At 40.7% G+C, this 13884-nt stretch overlaps 4 protein-coding genes across 10 annotated transcripts in view; 2 read left to right on the forward strand and 2 right to left on the reverse strand.

The window, feature by feature from the left end:
- Nucleotides 1-505: 505 nt before the first annotated feature.
- LOC108625993 (putative sodium-dependent multivitamin transporter) lies at nt 506-5322 on the reverse strand. The gene is made up of 8 exons (XM_026814419.1): nt 4346-5322; nt 3605-3732; nt 3319-3540; nt 3125-3246; nt 2826-3043; nt 2530-2747; nt 2127-2344; nt 506-1980 (listed from the first exon to the last, which is right to left on the reverse strand). Exons 2-8 carry the CDS (start codon nt 3719-3721, stop codon nt 1665-1667), a joined length of 1431 nt encoding a protein of 476 aa, XP_026670220.1. The 5' UTR covers nt 3722-3732; nt 4346-5322; the 3' UTR covers nt 506-1664.
- A 345-nt stretch (nt 5323-5667) lies between these two features.
- Dus3 (Dihydrouridine synthase 3) lies at nt 5668-8288 on the forward strand. Its single transcript, XM_018026403.2, has 5 exons — nt 5668-5847; nt 6118-7327; nt 7409-7776; nt 7849-7977; nt 8056-8288. The coding sequence occupies exons 1-5, from the start codon at nt 5759-5761 to the stop codon at nt 8126-8128; spliced, it is 1869 nt and encodes a 622-aa protein (XP_017881892.1). The 5' UTR covers nt 5668-5758; the 3' UTR covers nt 8129-8288.
- LOC108626006 (serine/threonine-protein kinase OSR1) overlaps nt 8071-13884 on the forward strand; it is a 14726-nt gene continuing 8912 nt past the window's right edge. For 2 of the 6 annotated variants that reach the window (XM_018026398.2, XM_018026399.2), the window contains exons 1-2: nt 10419-10985; nt 13648-13776. In XM_018026398.2, the coding sequence (XP_017881887.1) occupies nt 10936-10985; nt 13648-13776 (179 nt within the window). In that variant the 5' untranslated portion in view covers nt 10419-10935. Of the gene's footprint in view, nt 8142-8521; nt 8724-8809; nt 8864-9198; nt 9359-10018; nt 10145-10418; nt 10986-13245; nt 13517-13632; nt 13777-13884 lie in introns of those variants that run through there. The other 4 variants (XM_018026402.2, XM_018026401.2, XM_026814421.1 and 1 more) reach the window with 4 other exon arrangements.
- The window catches only part of LOC108625994 (uncharacterized), an 8212-nt gene continuing 2691 nt past the window's right edge, over nt 8364-13884 (reverse strand). The window contains exons 1-4 of one of the 2 annotated variants that reach the window (XM_018026386.2): nt 9547-9955; nt 9125-9349; nt 8903-9049; nt 8364-8663 (exon numbers count right to left, since the gene is read on the reverse strand). In XM_018026386.2, coding sequence (XP_017881875.2) covers nt 8466-8663; nt 8903-9049; nt 9125-9334 — 555 coding nt within the window. In that variant the 5' untranslated portion in view covers nt 9335-9349; nt 9547-9955 and the 3' untranslated portion in view covers nt 8364-8465. Of the gene's footprint in view, nt 8664-8902; nt 9050-9124; nt 9350-9546; nt 9956-13884 lie in introns of those variants that run through there. The other variant, XM_026814423.1, reaches the window with a different exon arrangement.

Raw genomic sequence — 13884 nt, forward strand, 5'->3', positions numbered from 1 at the left:
TTCTTCAAGCGAAACCAATTTACAATTATCCAGCTTGATCCCTCTTAATAATTAAATACAACGAGGTTCATACAGAACGTGCAATCCATTCTTGCTTTGAAAGTTCATGACTGATCCTCATCGTCGAATATTGTAAAAATTTATTTAGGGACAAGTATCTTCAGACTGAACATTATAATTCTGCAGGTGTTCTTTTTTAAAGGTTTCCGAATAAGTAAAGCACAATTCTTATAAAGGGAACGTTTTTCCTTGAATGCTATGACCGATCTTCCTTGGGATGAGATATTGTAGAAGTTCATTTGGAGATTGCCAATTTGTTTGAGACAGTAAACTTCTGTTGGCCTATTGAAATTCTTCTGTCTCGTTGATGGCACAGCTGGGTTCGAGCCAATTTAGAGCATTAGGCGAAATTCAGTTGTCCCAGGCCAAGACGAACAGCGTTAATTATTGTAATTACGTGGTTGTTCATCGAAGAGAGAGGCTGGAAATAATCGTTCTACCTATGTCGTTTGCTTTCACACACGTAGTCTGTTTTATTGACCGCATTATTATCTGTACATCAAACAAACATTATTTTATTAGGCCTAAATATTGTCCTGCGCTTCTTATCACGTAGCTTAGCTAAGTAAATAAAACTACAAGTACTACAACAAATAACAAAAAAAATACTACAGTAAAATAACAAATAAACTATGACCAACATGTTCCTACGTCGCTTAAAATCCTGTACTTATCGCAAATTGTACACTAACAACGTATGTTCCAACAATCCTATAATCATTTTTATTTAAATATCTTTTTCTATTGCAAGGCACGCATTGCTGCTTTTCATTAACAAGATAAAAATGTTTTTATTTCTAGATTGGGTGTAATTTTGTTGATTACAAACAAGATATAGTGTTTAGTCTTTCACAAAAATATATCTCTATCAAATAGTTTGTACAATATTCTGTAATATCGCGTAACAATCCTCGCTTTTATTATGGATATGTTAGGCAAAGAAATAGTGTGCTGAGATCTGTGCCTCTACTGTTCCGCTAAATCGTACAAAACATACGTAGAAAATGGCAGTATAGGAACGATACACACATGGAAGACGTTCGACTGACAATAAAACGAAATGATAAAATTAAAGTTTAGCACCATATTATATCCTCTCATAAATATTTCGAGTGTTCGCAACAATAAAAATTTCCAGAGCACCAACAAGTACAAGAAAAAGATAAAATTTCGAATTTGATTCGAAAGGCCATTCGGCTCGGGAAAAATTAAGTACGGAATGTTTGAAGATTTAAAAAATGATAGTTAATAACTATTAAATTCGGAGACACGCGCATACATTAAGAAAATTCGTATCATTCGTCATCATTCAAATTCTGATCTATACTTAGACTGCGGGTATCAATAAATTCCTTAGAATTTCATGATATGTAATTTACTATTGATATTTTGAATCAAGTCTACTGTGTGCATTTATTACACATAAAATCCGCAGTCTACGCAATCCTCTTTAAAGATCTTCGTTCTTTGCAATTAAATAGAACTAAGCTGCCAACCATTAGGACTTTGATATACAACATTTTTCCGATCCTTAAGTACTGTTACCTCTAATAAACGCGCGCCATTTAACAAGAAACAAACGCAAATAATACAAACGCCCTGTGTTAAACTTTGGTCACTTCGTCCAGGGTTCCTGGTGTGTTTGGCGCGTTTATAGAGAAAACGTATTTGTTCGCTCGACATTTATGTAACTCGTCTTCGTTGGAGTTGTCGGTTTGACCTTGTCGACGGCGAATACGCCTCCCAATCACAGGGAAGAATAGATTATGGTCCAACTCGACCTTCTGCTTCCTGTACAGTTGATTCAGTAAGACACTGAGCAGCAATCCGATGGCGACAGTCAATACAAAACCGATCGGACCGTACCACATGTACGAAATCCGATACAAATAGAAATAAGAGGAACTGTCAACCGGTTCCCTAGAAAAAAACGAGATTTCCTTTAGCTCTTCTATGATCAATTTTGGACAGGAATTAACTCTGAATTTACTATTTCTTTCGATATGTAAGAAACAAATTTATTTGTAAAATTAGGGAGGGTTGAGAATAAAGAAATGGATACATACGGAGTTGGCAAGAGAGTCGCGTTTGGGCAAGCAATAGTGCTCATTGGCAATTTCGGCTCGATAGGTCTGGGTTGCCCAAAGGCCATCCAGAACAGGAATGCTAGGGAGACGGTAGCCGCGGTCACGGAACCACCTTCTGACGCCGTTTCCGTGCACATTCCAAGAGTGAACAGGCCGAGAAGAGGACCACCCACGACTCCGAATATCGTGAGACCAGCCTGGGGACGTAAAATTAAATGAGTAAAACAGAAATTCGTTCATCCTTTCATGAAATGATTTCAATAAATCGGGCTCAAAGAAAATGTGCCCTTCACTATTTTATCAATCTCGATTTCATTCTCTAAATTAATATCACAGAAGTTTTCATTCATATAAAAATCTGTAGCCGTGTGTTTGACGTCACCTGTAAAACGCCGCCTAGAAGGTGAGCCAGAAAAGCCACAGCGATAGATATAATTCCATAGAAAAACGCTAGGAATTTGGCAATCGCTGACGACATAGGCAACGTGAAATCCTTGCCGCTGCACTTTTTATACACGGGTTTCAAGTAATCTTCTAATGTTACCGCGGCCAAGGAATTCAATGCGGCTGATATAGTGCTGAGGCCAGCGCTGAATATGCCTAAACGAAGAAACAGAATCCCTATACCGTTGATTGGTTCTCAAAGATAATACGGATACAATTTAGATTAACAAGTACCGGCTATGAAGAGGCCAGGCAGACCGGGCATTTTAGACATGGTGTCCATAACGTAGAGCGGCATCAGCATATCGGGTAACGATATTCTCTTCTGTAGCAACGGATCGCAGTCGTGGTACTTGCTGTATATCGCTAATCCGGAGAAGCAAGTAGTGATCGAAAGTACCGTTAGCACCGGCCACGCTATCCAAAGCGATCTCTGTGCCGCTTTCAGATCTCTGCAAACAGAAATTCGTTCATCCGTTTACAGTCGCTTGTATACACGAGCAAAGTCAAATTGCCTTAAAGCGTTATCTCACTTGACTGTCAATAAACGCTGGACTTGGACCTGATTCACTCCGTACAGAGAGAGAAAAGTGCAAAGGCCGCCTAAAGTGAGCGACCACCAAGTATNTTCTAAGATATATAAACTTTTCGGATTGACTGTACAGCCAATACATCCTTAATCTGTAATAACAAATGTAATTGGAATCGCAGTAGTACGTGTTCATACCTCATAAGCGCTCGTTGCTTGAAGTTTAAAGAATACTGGTAAAAATCCATAACAAACAATTGGCGTTCCTATCAAATACGATAAGTTAATCACGACGAACTGTGTTCCGTACGTGTAATTTTCTGCGGAAACTCCTAACAATGTTATCGCAGACATAAATGAGACTACCAGTGCGACAGCCACGGGTACGACGCTCATCGATCTGCTCGCGATGAAATATTCCTGTTTTAAATACATATCTCTGTTAGTGAAAGTGGACCATTGTAAGTAAAGAGAAATTTGTTACCTCTATGGTCTTCTGTCGTCCACCGCTGAACCTGTAGTAGATTCCTATACCTATACTTATGCATAATGTGGCTGCTATGACTAGGTAATCCTCCCATCTTAAAGTAGCTTCTGCCATACTACTGTTCTCTGTTCAAAGTAAGAAAGAAGTTTGTTGTACAGTTTCGGTGCGTTCACTGAAATGAATCATCGTTAATGTTAACTGCGATTAATTAATCCGTACATAAACTAAGTATAAAGATATGGCTAACGAGTTGCAGTAATCCAGTTGGCAAAGATTCTTGTATCTTTATAGAGGCATAATTACCGTTATCTAGTAGAGCTTATGACTATCTATAGTATCTTGAGTACTTCTAATTCATCAGTGGAATCAAAGTTCATACTTTGTTTTATAAATTCAATAATCGTATCCCAGTTTCTTCAATAGTTTAAGAATAGAAATTAAACAAGATGTTTGCTAATCGATAGGCTCTCATTCATGAAAAGAAGGCACCATAAGGTCAGAGACAAACGTCGTTATGTGTGCCCATAATTTTGACTTAGACCACTTTCATAATTATGGGCACATATATTGTTATCATTCGCTAATTAAAAAGAACACTCGATATTCTCACGTTGCACTACTTACTTGGCAATCTTTTTATCGATCACGTTGATAGAATCGTGATTGTATATCGGTTTCATTAAATCACCACTTGCATCTCTTTGATCAATAAAATATCGGGACATGTTGCTGACTTACCGGGAGATTGGCGACGCGTCCTCCGGTCCGACTTGCTCGAACAGCGTCTCACGCCACAATGGATCACCCTTGAGCCGTTGAGCTTTCCCGGCACAACCGTCGCGTCGTTTAATAGGTTTCGATACAGTATCGTACAAAAGAGTTTAGCCGAGTCGGTGAAACGTAGATACGAGCACGACGCGTGTGCAAAACACGTGGGGAGAGTTACCCGCCAGGCTGAGACAGGAAACAATAGCTACCTATCGCTTTCAGCCACGATTTAAAAAGTACAAATGAACTTTCCTCCGTTCCTCAAGGCCCACTGTATTGTTAGATTGATCGACTCGACGTTGAGTAATATGAGGAAAGTTTCATTTTCCTGTTAAGTAACGTTAGTGAACGCAAAGCTTGATACCGAGGATTTATGAGAAAAATACACATATAAGCTTATTGTGTGAGATACGCTCTTATTGATCCCAGCCAGTGTGCACATTTATTATTCATAAGTCTATTTGTTACATGTAACAATAGTTCATACATCAGTACATTAAATTGATTATTTTCGGTGGAAGAAATTGTATACAAGAAAATAGTTCAAAAGTTGCGCGTTGAGAATCACTGTCCACTTCGTTTGAATTATTATGATTATGCAACCGGGGCAAAGGTACCCGGCGGCATTTAAATGCTTGATTTTTACTTAATTTAAACATGCTCCTTCAAGGATGTCAATATATGCTCTTCGAGTACAGCAATCGCGATTAAAATGTATTTTAACATCCTTCCGGTTTGTTACACCGCATGCAGCCACCAAGTCTATTTATATATGCATTATGCAAAAATTATGTAACTTACATAATATCGTTCGTTAGAGATCATTACCTTGTTCTGATTAAAAATTCAACAGGTATGTACGATAATGAAATGGCTGATAAATGTAGTCGCAAAATTTTTGTATTACTGCGAAACGAAAATCCACTTTAGAGGATTAGAAGCAGGATCGTTTTCTAATAATGCTTAGGATTAGTCGAGCATGAGATGAGACGCAATTTAAATTTAACTACCGGGACTTAAATTCGGAGTTAGGTTTAATTTCGATCTTCAGTTATGGTTGACTTTGCGAATGTCATTTTCACTGATGCGGAAATTCTTCATAATCGACAGAACATCGTGTTGAGCTCTATTGTAACATCTGATTCCGGGCTGCTGTAAATAAAAGTAGCTGCGTCAGCTGTCCGAGAGAAATGAGAGACAGGTGGTTCCGGTAATGTAACAGATATATCCGTGAGGTCGTTGAGTTTATCTCGAGCTGAATGGACATAATACACCGTAGTCACCCTGTCTGCATCTCTCTCGGGCCAGCCTCTGTCTCAGAGTTCCCATCCCAGGTTCTTCTGCGAAAGAGCTCAATGCGCAGAAGCCAATCGTGTGTTTGAAATGGCGGAGTACAGTGAAAAATGTGGTGAGGATTGTTCTTTCGATTACAGCGAGGATAATCAGAAAGGTGTCTGTCTGATTAAAGAGGAGTAAGCTAATTTCATTATATTTACCTGAATTGCACACTTTTTCCTCGAATCGTTAATTATCACACGCATCCACAACGTAACCTCTATTACCCTAACCTCGACGAATTGTGTCTATTGAATATTTATCACTTGTTACGATCCCGAAAATATTTGATTTACTTGAACCGTTTATTGAACTCCTTAATTTCGTATACTACGGAACTCCGGTTTTTTAACTTAATTCAGGTCGTGGTTCTGTGTAATGTATATCAATATGAAATTGTTGCGTAGGTTCGTCATAGGAGACCACGTCAGACTGTTGACTGAGGAATGTTTGACCAGTACTGATAAACAAAAGGTTTCAAATAATGTCGTCAATGCAAACGATGATGCGTCTGGCGAAGAGCCACCCACAAAGAAGTTTAAAAACGATGATAAGAAGGAGAAACTCAAGGGGCAAAACAAAGCGAGACCACTGCCGTTCAAAGCACAACGCGAGCTGAACCTTTGTCCATGGATAGCTGACCAAGCAGTCGGCGAACCTGAGAAGATATGTGACAACAAACGGTGTACCTTCTTGCACGACAGAGTTGAATATTTGAAAATCAAGCCAGAAGATATCGCAGATGAATGTTATCTGTTTGAACTGACTGGCAGATGCCCCAGGGGTACAGCTTGTAGAATGGGTGCTAAACATTTAACAGAAGAAGGTTTTAACCTCGTGGATAAGGACAAGTATGAGGAATTTAAGAAGAGGCCTGCCTCTACTAGGAATCACTTAACGAAGGAGATACAGGTTCAGTTGAGGAAACACAAATACAATTTCTCGAAAGCAGAGAAAATTGTCGAGGCGAACGAACCATCGAGAAAGAAATCAGAAGCTCTGCAAAAGATAAAGGATACTTCCAGTAATGAGAAAAATGGTTCTGAGTTGATAAAAACCGTGGAACAAAAGATCGGTCCTGTCGAGGATTACGATTTAATAAAATGCAGGGAGTCTGAGAAGAAGAGAATAGACTGGAAGGACAAGATATTGTTGAGCCCTTTGACAACCGTCGGCAACCTACCGTTCAGAAGAATTTGCAAGGAATACGGGGCGGATATAACATGCGGCGAAATGGCTCTAGCGCCAAGGATATTGAAAGGAGCCCACGAGGAATGGGCGCTCGTCAAACGGCACGAATCAGAAGACGTCTTTGGCGTGCAACTCTGTGGCAATAATCCCGGAGTGTTAACGCGGTGCGCGCAGCTTTTGAACGAGAAAATCGATGTGGATTTCATCGATCTGAACCTCGGCTGTCCAATAGATCTCATTTATAGGCAAGGCGGAGGCAGCGGCATGCTGAATCGGTTGCACGTATTGGAGACTGTGATAAAATCCGTCAGCCAAGCGATGGACATCCCTCTGACTGTAAAAACTAGGACGGGCGTTTACATAGACAAGCCCATCGCGCACACTTTGATGCCGAAGTTCCGCGAGTGGGGCGTCTCCATGATTACTGTGAGTGAGTTTTCGATTCCAATTATAAGAATATATAAAATACATGTATAAGAGAGATTTAAAAACTTGAAATTGATCCAGGTTCACGGTAGATCGCGCGAGCAAAGGTATACGAAGCTGGCCGACTGGGATTACATAGACAAGTGCGCGAAAACGGCGCATCCGGTTCCAGTGTTCGGTAACGGGGACGTTTTGTCGTTCGACGATTACCAGAGAGTCCGCACCGCGTACACCTCCGTTTACGGTACTACTATCGGCCGTGGCGCATTGATAAAACCGTGGATATTCACGGAGATCAAGGAGAAGAAGCTGCTCGATATATCCAGCGCAGAGAGGTTTGAGATACTACGGAAGTACTCGAGGTACGGCTTGGAACACTGGGGTTCGGACACTCGCGGCGTCGAGACGACAAGGAGATTCATGCTGGAATGGATCTCTTTCTTGCACAGGTGAGTGCGTCACGATTTATGAAAATAATGAATCATTAATTAATAAAATATAAATTTTTATGTTATTATCAGGTATATTCCTGTTGGGATACTGGAGAGACCTCCGCAAAGGATCAACGAGAGGCCGCCGTTTTATAGAGGACGCGATGACATGGAAACGCTTATGGCCAGTTCAAACTGCGCGGACTGGATCAAAATATCGTAAGATTTCTCTCTTTCACTTCGACTCTCAATTGATTCTTATTTTCCTTTTTTCTATAATATCAATTTTATTTTAAGGGAAATGTTGCTGGGAAAAGTGCCTGAAGGATTCCACTTCCTACCGAAGCACAAGGCGAACTCGTGGAAATAATTATATGTAACAAGTAAAGATAATTTTATATCGCAGCATTTTTTTCTCCCTTGAATAAACCTACGGCAGTTGAGATTTATTTCCTTTTTCGAGAACCACACAGAGACGCAGGCGAAATAAATGAAAGTTAGGATACAGAATAAATGAGATATAGAGATTACGAATTATTTTTATTACTGATTCTGTTTCACACTGAATGATAAATTGAAGACATTCGCTGTCCAAGTTGAGAATCGTAGTGGTACGATTTCATAAAATAGAATCTTGTAAGCGTGACAGTTCAGTTGATTATAAAGCTAATGTTTTTACATCATTACGATTCTCAACTTTGGAATCATTAATTCCTGAGCTCCGATTCCTTTGATTGATAATGTTCGATTATGTCTCCGAAAGTAGATATTGGCCACATGCAGTCGCAACCGCTGGCGATCTCCTTCACGTCAGGTTCCCAACAGTCGCTGTTCCGTCGACGCCTCACCAGAAACAGCGTTTTACTCTTTTGCACGCAATGAAACCCGGGAGGGTGCACGCATTCCTGAAACATGCTCCCATTCAAAGCCAAATTCCCAAACGAAACGTATCTCATAAAAAAAAGGTACATTGACGTTAATATTAATTCAATTTATCAATCTTAAATCCATATTAAATTCGCTATTACTAAAGCCGAAACTTTGGTTTCAGTGTCTATTCATTGGGGACACCGGAAGATCAATTTTAATTGATCATGAAAATAAGGTAAGTAAAACAAATTAGAATTTTCCTGTTTCGATCTACCTGTATCAATGGGTTCGCGTTTTGCAAGTTATTTATCAACGCGTGATTTTTACAATAAACCTCATGATAAAGAGGCGGTAGATACTCGTACTCGGTGTCGCGTAATTCCGTGGTTTTTGTTACGGTTTCGCATAGACTACGATACTCCTATGAACAGAATTCCAATACAATTAGACATTATCTCTTTTTTCTCTTTCATTCTTTATTGTCTTATACACTGACGGGAGATAAGTTTCTGTCGTCCCGAACGTTGGACATTGGCTGTTCCTCTTCTTCGACGTAATTTTCCTGTCCAGGTAAATGCGAACCGCCACCCGTCAGCTGAACGCGGAGGAGAGGATGGAAGTTCTCCGGGTACCGGCTATTTTTTCTCAACGCTTCAAAACTTTGATTGCACCGCTGGCAGTAGTTATACGTAGCCTTTGTCATCATCGCCAAAGTGAGGACCTGTGTAAAGTAAGTAATTTGCACTACGTCTTTTTTCTGAGTTGGGCAGGAAGCAAAGTACATTAAAAAAAATTAAAAAAAGGATTGTAAGTGTGTCAATATTAGTTAGAATTGCTGTTCTTTAAACTAGAAGAATAAATGTTCAGACAGGATCGGTAGAGCCGCGAGAAAACATCAATAATCGACGATCGTTCTACCGTTTCGTCGGTTAGATGATTAAACCGATTCGCTCCGCTGCTATTCCCACTTGGCAGGACCCTCCGCGTGCGATTTATGCTTTATCAAGTTTGATGGGTCTCTCGAACGTTACGTTACGCTGAGACCTCCGCCGATGCTTGAATTTTAATGACACGGCTCAGTCTCATGTTTTCAATAAAACATTTAAACGAATCGTATGACCGTTTCAACGAGATGAACGAGTTTAAGAAAAGTAGACTTTTTTTTAATCGGTTCTTAAGCAGTGATTCGATCGGACGAAAATGATCAGAGAAAGATCGATCGAGTCTCGTGATCAATTGAATCGATGAGGTCATAAATCAGCGTCGCGTGTTCGCGAATCCCAGAAGATGATGCTACCGCGAAGACCAGCAGTGTTCGAACCGAACGGTCAGCAAGGTCGATCATGATTGAGCTGACGTGGTTCGCGTCGTACGATATAAATTAGTCTTCCCCGTGCTCTGAGTCTCCGTGGCTCTCCTCTTAAATTGACCGTGGAATAGTACTTAGCGGAAAAGAAACAGGGAAACAATTTCGGAACATGTTATTCGCGAAGCTCGATAAGCTTTCAGTCTCAAGGTAATTCATTTAGAACTATCACTGCTTTTGACTCACGTTTCCGTATCATTTCATACTCTCTTCCACATTGTTTGAGATAACAAACAATGCCTCTACTAATAAGAGTTTTCAAGCTTCCTTAACTATTGGGAAGTATTGAAGAAAATCATGTGAGACAAAGAGGAAGGGGTGCAAATGATTAAAAGTGAATTAGCACTTGGGCCGGGGGTTAGCAAGGGGGGAGTGGTGAACCTGAGCTCTGCTATCAATCGTGCTCTCCGCGAGAGCTGTGCGACACGTCGCTGTAAGTAGTTATCCAATTGACAGTGCCCCCGGTCTGACATAGTTCAGTCGGCGACTTATTGTTGGTACGATCCGACTGCGTCTCTGCGAGCAGTGACGTTCTTGGCTCTACCGGTGCAACCGAATTTCTCGTTCCACGTATGCATGCAACCTGGCATAGTGCTATCTCTTATCCGTCGCTGAATCGAACAATGAGCTTTTACGTATCACGGTTTACCGGTCCGAGGCTGCATCAATAGTGAAACCGTTCGTTGAACGTCCTTCGGTATAGTGAAAGGAAAGGAAAAAGGATCTGTTAGCTCTGTCGAAAAGAATTCGCGATGACGGTCCCCGCGAGGGTGACCTGGTGGTTCGAGACCGCCGGGTAGCTCCGGTGAGAAAGAACCCGGTCAAGGTTGACCGTTGCCAGTGAAACCGGTTGATCCTTTCCCACCAACAACCCTTCTGGTGATTCCGGAGGGATCTGTCCTTTGGGGGGCTAAGATGCCAGAACTGAATTGAGAGAAGATATGGCAGCTGATCTGTACGCGAACGGATCCGTAAAGTCAACGTCCGGCAGGTGAGAGATAACGATGATAAGAGGTCACTTTCTCAGATAAATACCTGCCTCTTTCACGCCCCTTCTATTCTCGGTTCGTCGGATCAGCTATCATCGATAAAAGTCGAATAATTTTTCCCTTTGACTAAGAAGATGATTTCTAATTAAATCCGTGTGGGATTTAGAAAAGGATATATTCAAATGATTCGAGAAATCTGTATGCACATTGACTGAATCGAATTACCGGTAAGAACGAGAATTCGTGGAATCTCAGATCGTGAGGAACTGTTAATAAAGGCGAATGTGTAATTTCGTATGATTCATTGGGAGGAACGTGATTTTCACGCTTTTTTCGCCGATCGCAATTTTCATGACAATGAAACGGTTTAATAGCCGTCGCTGCTGTTCGAGTTAATAACCAATTGACCCCCGGGCCTCGCGAGTATTTCATTGATGAGAACTTGACCGGATCGTCCCCCCAAAAAAAAATTCCTCCAAATTTTCTGTGGCAGAAATATTCCGTCGCAATCGGAACGATTAGTTTTGATCGCACGATCTGAAACGAACAAATCAGTTGACTTGATCTCTTGAAAGTCGTTTCAATAAATTCGCGTGGGAAGAATCACAGATTAAAAGGTATCTTCGGGTTGTTTTAAATTTCATTTCTAGTTTCGCTTGGGAATTTAATGATCCAATTACACGAGTGACACGCGTCGATGCAGAGGTGGTACACATCATCAATTATGAATATAGCGTTCACGTAACCGACGCGAATGAAAAAGTTAAACTGAACGGTCGCTTGTTTTGTTTGATAACATTGACAAGGATCTGCAAATGTTGACCCATCTCTAACAGTTTTTACCCGGTGTTCACTGTCGACGGGACGCTAAATGCTTCGCTTTCTGACTTCCTATAAAACTCGTTCAAATGATTAATAAATAATAATCTTTTTACCATTCCTATTAAATGTTCTATAAAAAATTATTGCAGTTTCGTGAAGATCGAGCAGAATGATATTAAATTTTAAGTGACGTTTACATTTGGCATAGTTAATAAATGGAAGAAGAGAAATCAGGAAAGTGGTTGAAGACTTAAACCTTTGCACTCCAAATTTTATTTGAATTTAGTTACCAGCAGCTGCCAACGCTTTTAAGTGTTTCATTTGAAATTTACTTTGACTAATAAATAAGGAAGCAACAAATTCACTTAAATACTAGTTTTATTCACACTATTTTTATATTTTGTAATTTTCAAGTGTATGATATTTTTTTAAATAATTTCCAGGATGCAATCCTGGTTTTCTGTCGACGTCTATTGATTTGGACATGAAAGGAATCATATTCGACATAGGAGTGCAAAGGGTTAATCGTGAGATTCTTAAACTGAAAGACGATTAGCAAAGGAGTAACGTGCAGTTTAGGAAATCAATTAGATTCGACGTCCGGCGAGGACGAGAGGAACGTCCCATCGAAAGCTACGTGACGTGTTTACCGTCGATCCAATACCATCCAGTAGTTATTATTTGCTCCACATTGCCAGTCATGAGTCTTGCCGCAAGTGGTCTAATCATTCTGTTTTTCGCATCAGCGAGACCGGAATATTTTTTTCCCTTCGTACCGTTTAAGCCTTCCGCCGTTTAGAACCGGGGCACATTTTAGGGATCCTCCTAAGCGGATCCTGGTAGTTTTTAAATATGAACACGCGTTCGGTACACGCGTGCACGCCGTAAGTAGATGTAATGCCGTGACTCGGGTAATCGCACGAGGTTGGTTATTTGGGTTAAAAGTTTCATTTCCTGTGCGGAGAAGCGGCGACTTTAATTCAAGTTTATAGTCGCCTACGTTCATCTCGAGCGATTCTCTCATTTTCGCGTCGCTCCCGTTCTTATGTGTATTTCTTTTTGCAACACACTTTTCCGGTTAATATTCCTGCGCTTGTTTAATCAGACAATTAGATGGTGCAAAAAATTTTCGCCAAGACGGATTTAAACCTGTTAGCAGGCCGCGAATGACGCTTAAACAGTGAGAATGGTCTTTTAAAAATCGTTCAAACAATGCGAGGCTCGGATGTATTTAAAAAAACAAAATGCGCGGTACTTTTTTTTAGTTTGAGACCGGTTTTAAATATGAATATTTGTACGGATGATATGTCTTCGGCTGGAAACTGGCAAAGGTCCATTCACTATCGGATTATTTTTAGGTAGCGAGATAGGGGCTACCCCTTGACGGTGGCTAAAAATAGCCGGTAAGGCCAATCCAGCTCCAATTATTCCATTTAGGTATTTAGGTGACAATCGACTGACCGCCAATTTAGAAATATTCCACACGCCGCCGCCGGCAGCCACGAGTTCCTCCCTGCGCTCTGAGCGCATGCAAATATAACCGCCGGAGAAACCCTTGTCGCTCTCTGTGCTTTGTTAATACGTAAAATAAATCTGATAGATCGTCCTAAATAATTCGAATGGCAAACGGGGGTTCATGCTTAGACAGTGATAATTTCTATGAGAGGAACAGCGAAACAATTTTCAGTTCTGATGTTTAAATAAATTCGAGGTACTTTTAATTAATAACACTTGGGATTTGTAGTTTTGTTCTCGAGTAATTCGTGTTGGAACTTTGCGTCAGTGGAACAGTGCGCCTGGAGCGGTGCAACCCGTCTAACTGGGACGTTTGTTTGTACGTAGAATCACGGGCGGCATGAGGCAACGTAAGACAGGAACGCTTGGCGCCGCGGCGCCCGTTTCCACCGAGGAGGAACGGTTGAAGTTCCAAGACAACAGGTTCTTGACGACACTCGTACTTGGAAGAAACAGGTGAGTCCATCGTCTTTCATTCAATTTATAACATAATTAAGGTTGTATGAACCCTTAAATAAAAATAATGACAAAAACCCTTACAAAAGAAATTGGAATTTTAAGTTA

This window comes from Ceratina calcarata, unplaced genomic scaffold (genome assembly GCF_001652005.2).
Source record: "Ceratina calcarata isolate Rehan_Ccalc_2016 unplaced genomic scaffold, ASM165200v1 scaffold388.2, whole genome shotgun sequence".
In the NCBI taxonomy this organism is placed as follows: domain Eukaryota; kingdom Metazoa; phylum Arthropoda; class Insecta; order Hymenoptera; family Apidae; genus Ceratina; species Ceratina calcarata.

Coding starts and splice junctions, on each gene's coding strand:
- Dus3 (XM_018026403.2), top strand. CDS start 5,759: ATGGCGGAGTACAGTGAAAAATGTGGTGAGGATTGTTCTTTCGATTAC. Junction 7,328..7,408: donor GGGGCGTCTCCATGATTACT/GTGAGTGAGTTT, acceptor AAATTGATCCAG/GTTCACGGTAGATCGCGCGA. Junction 7,777..7,848: donor TGGATCTCTTTCTTGCACAG/GTGAGTGCGTCA, acceptor TGTTATTATCAG/GTATATTCCTGTTGGGATAC.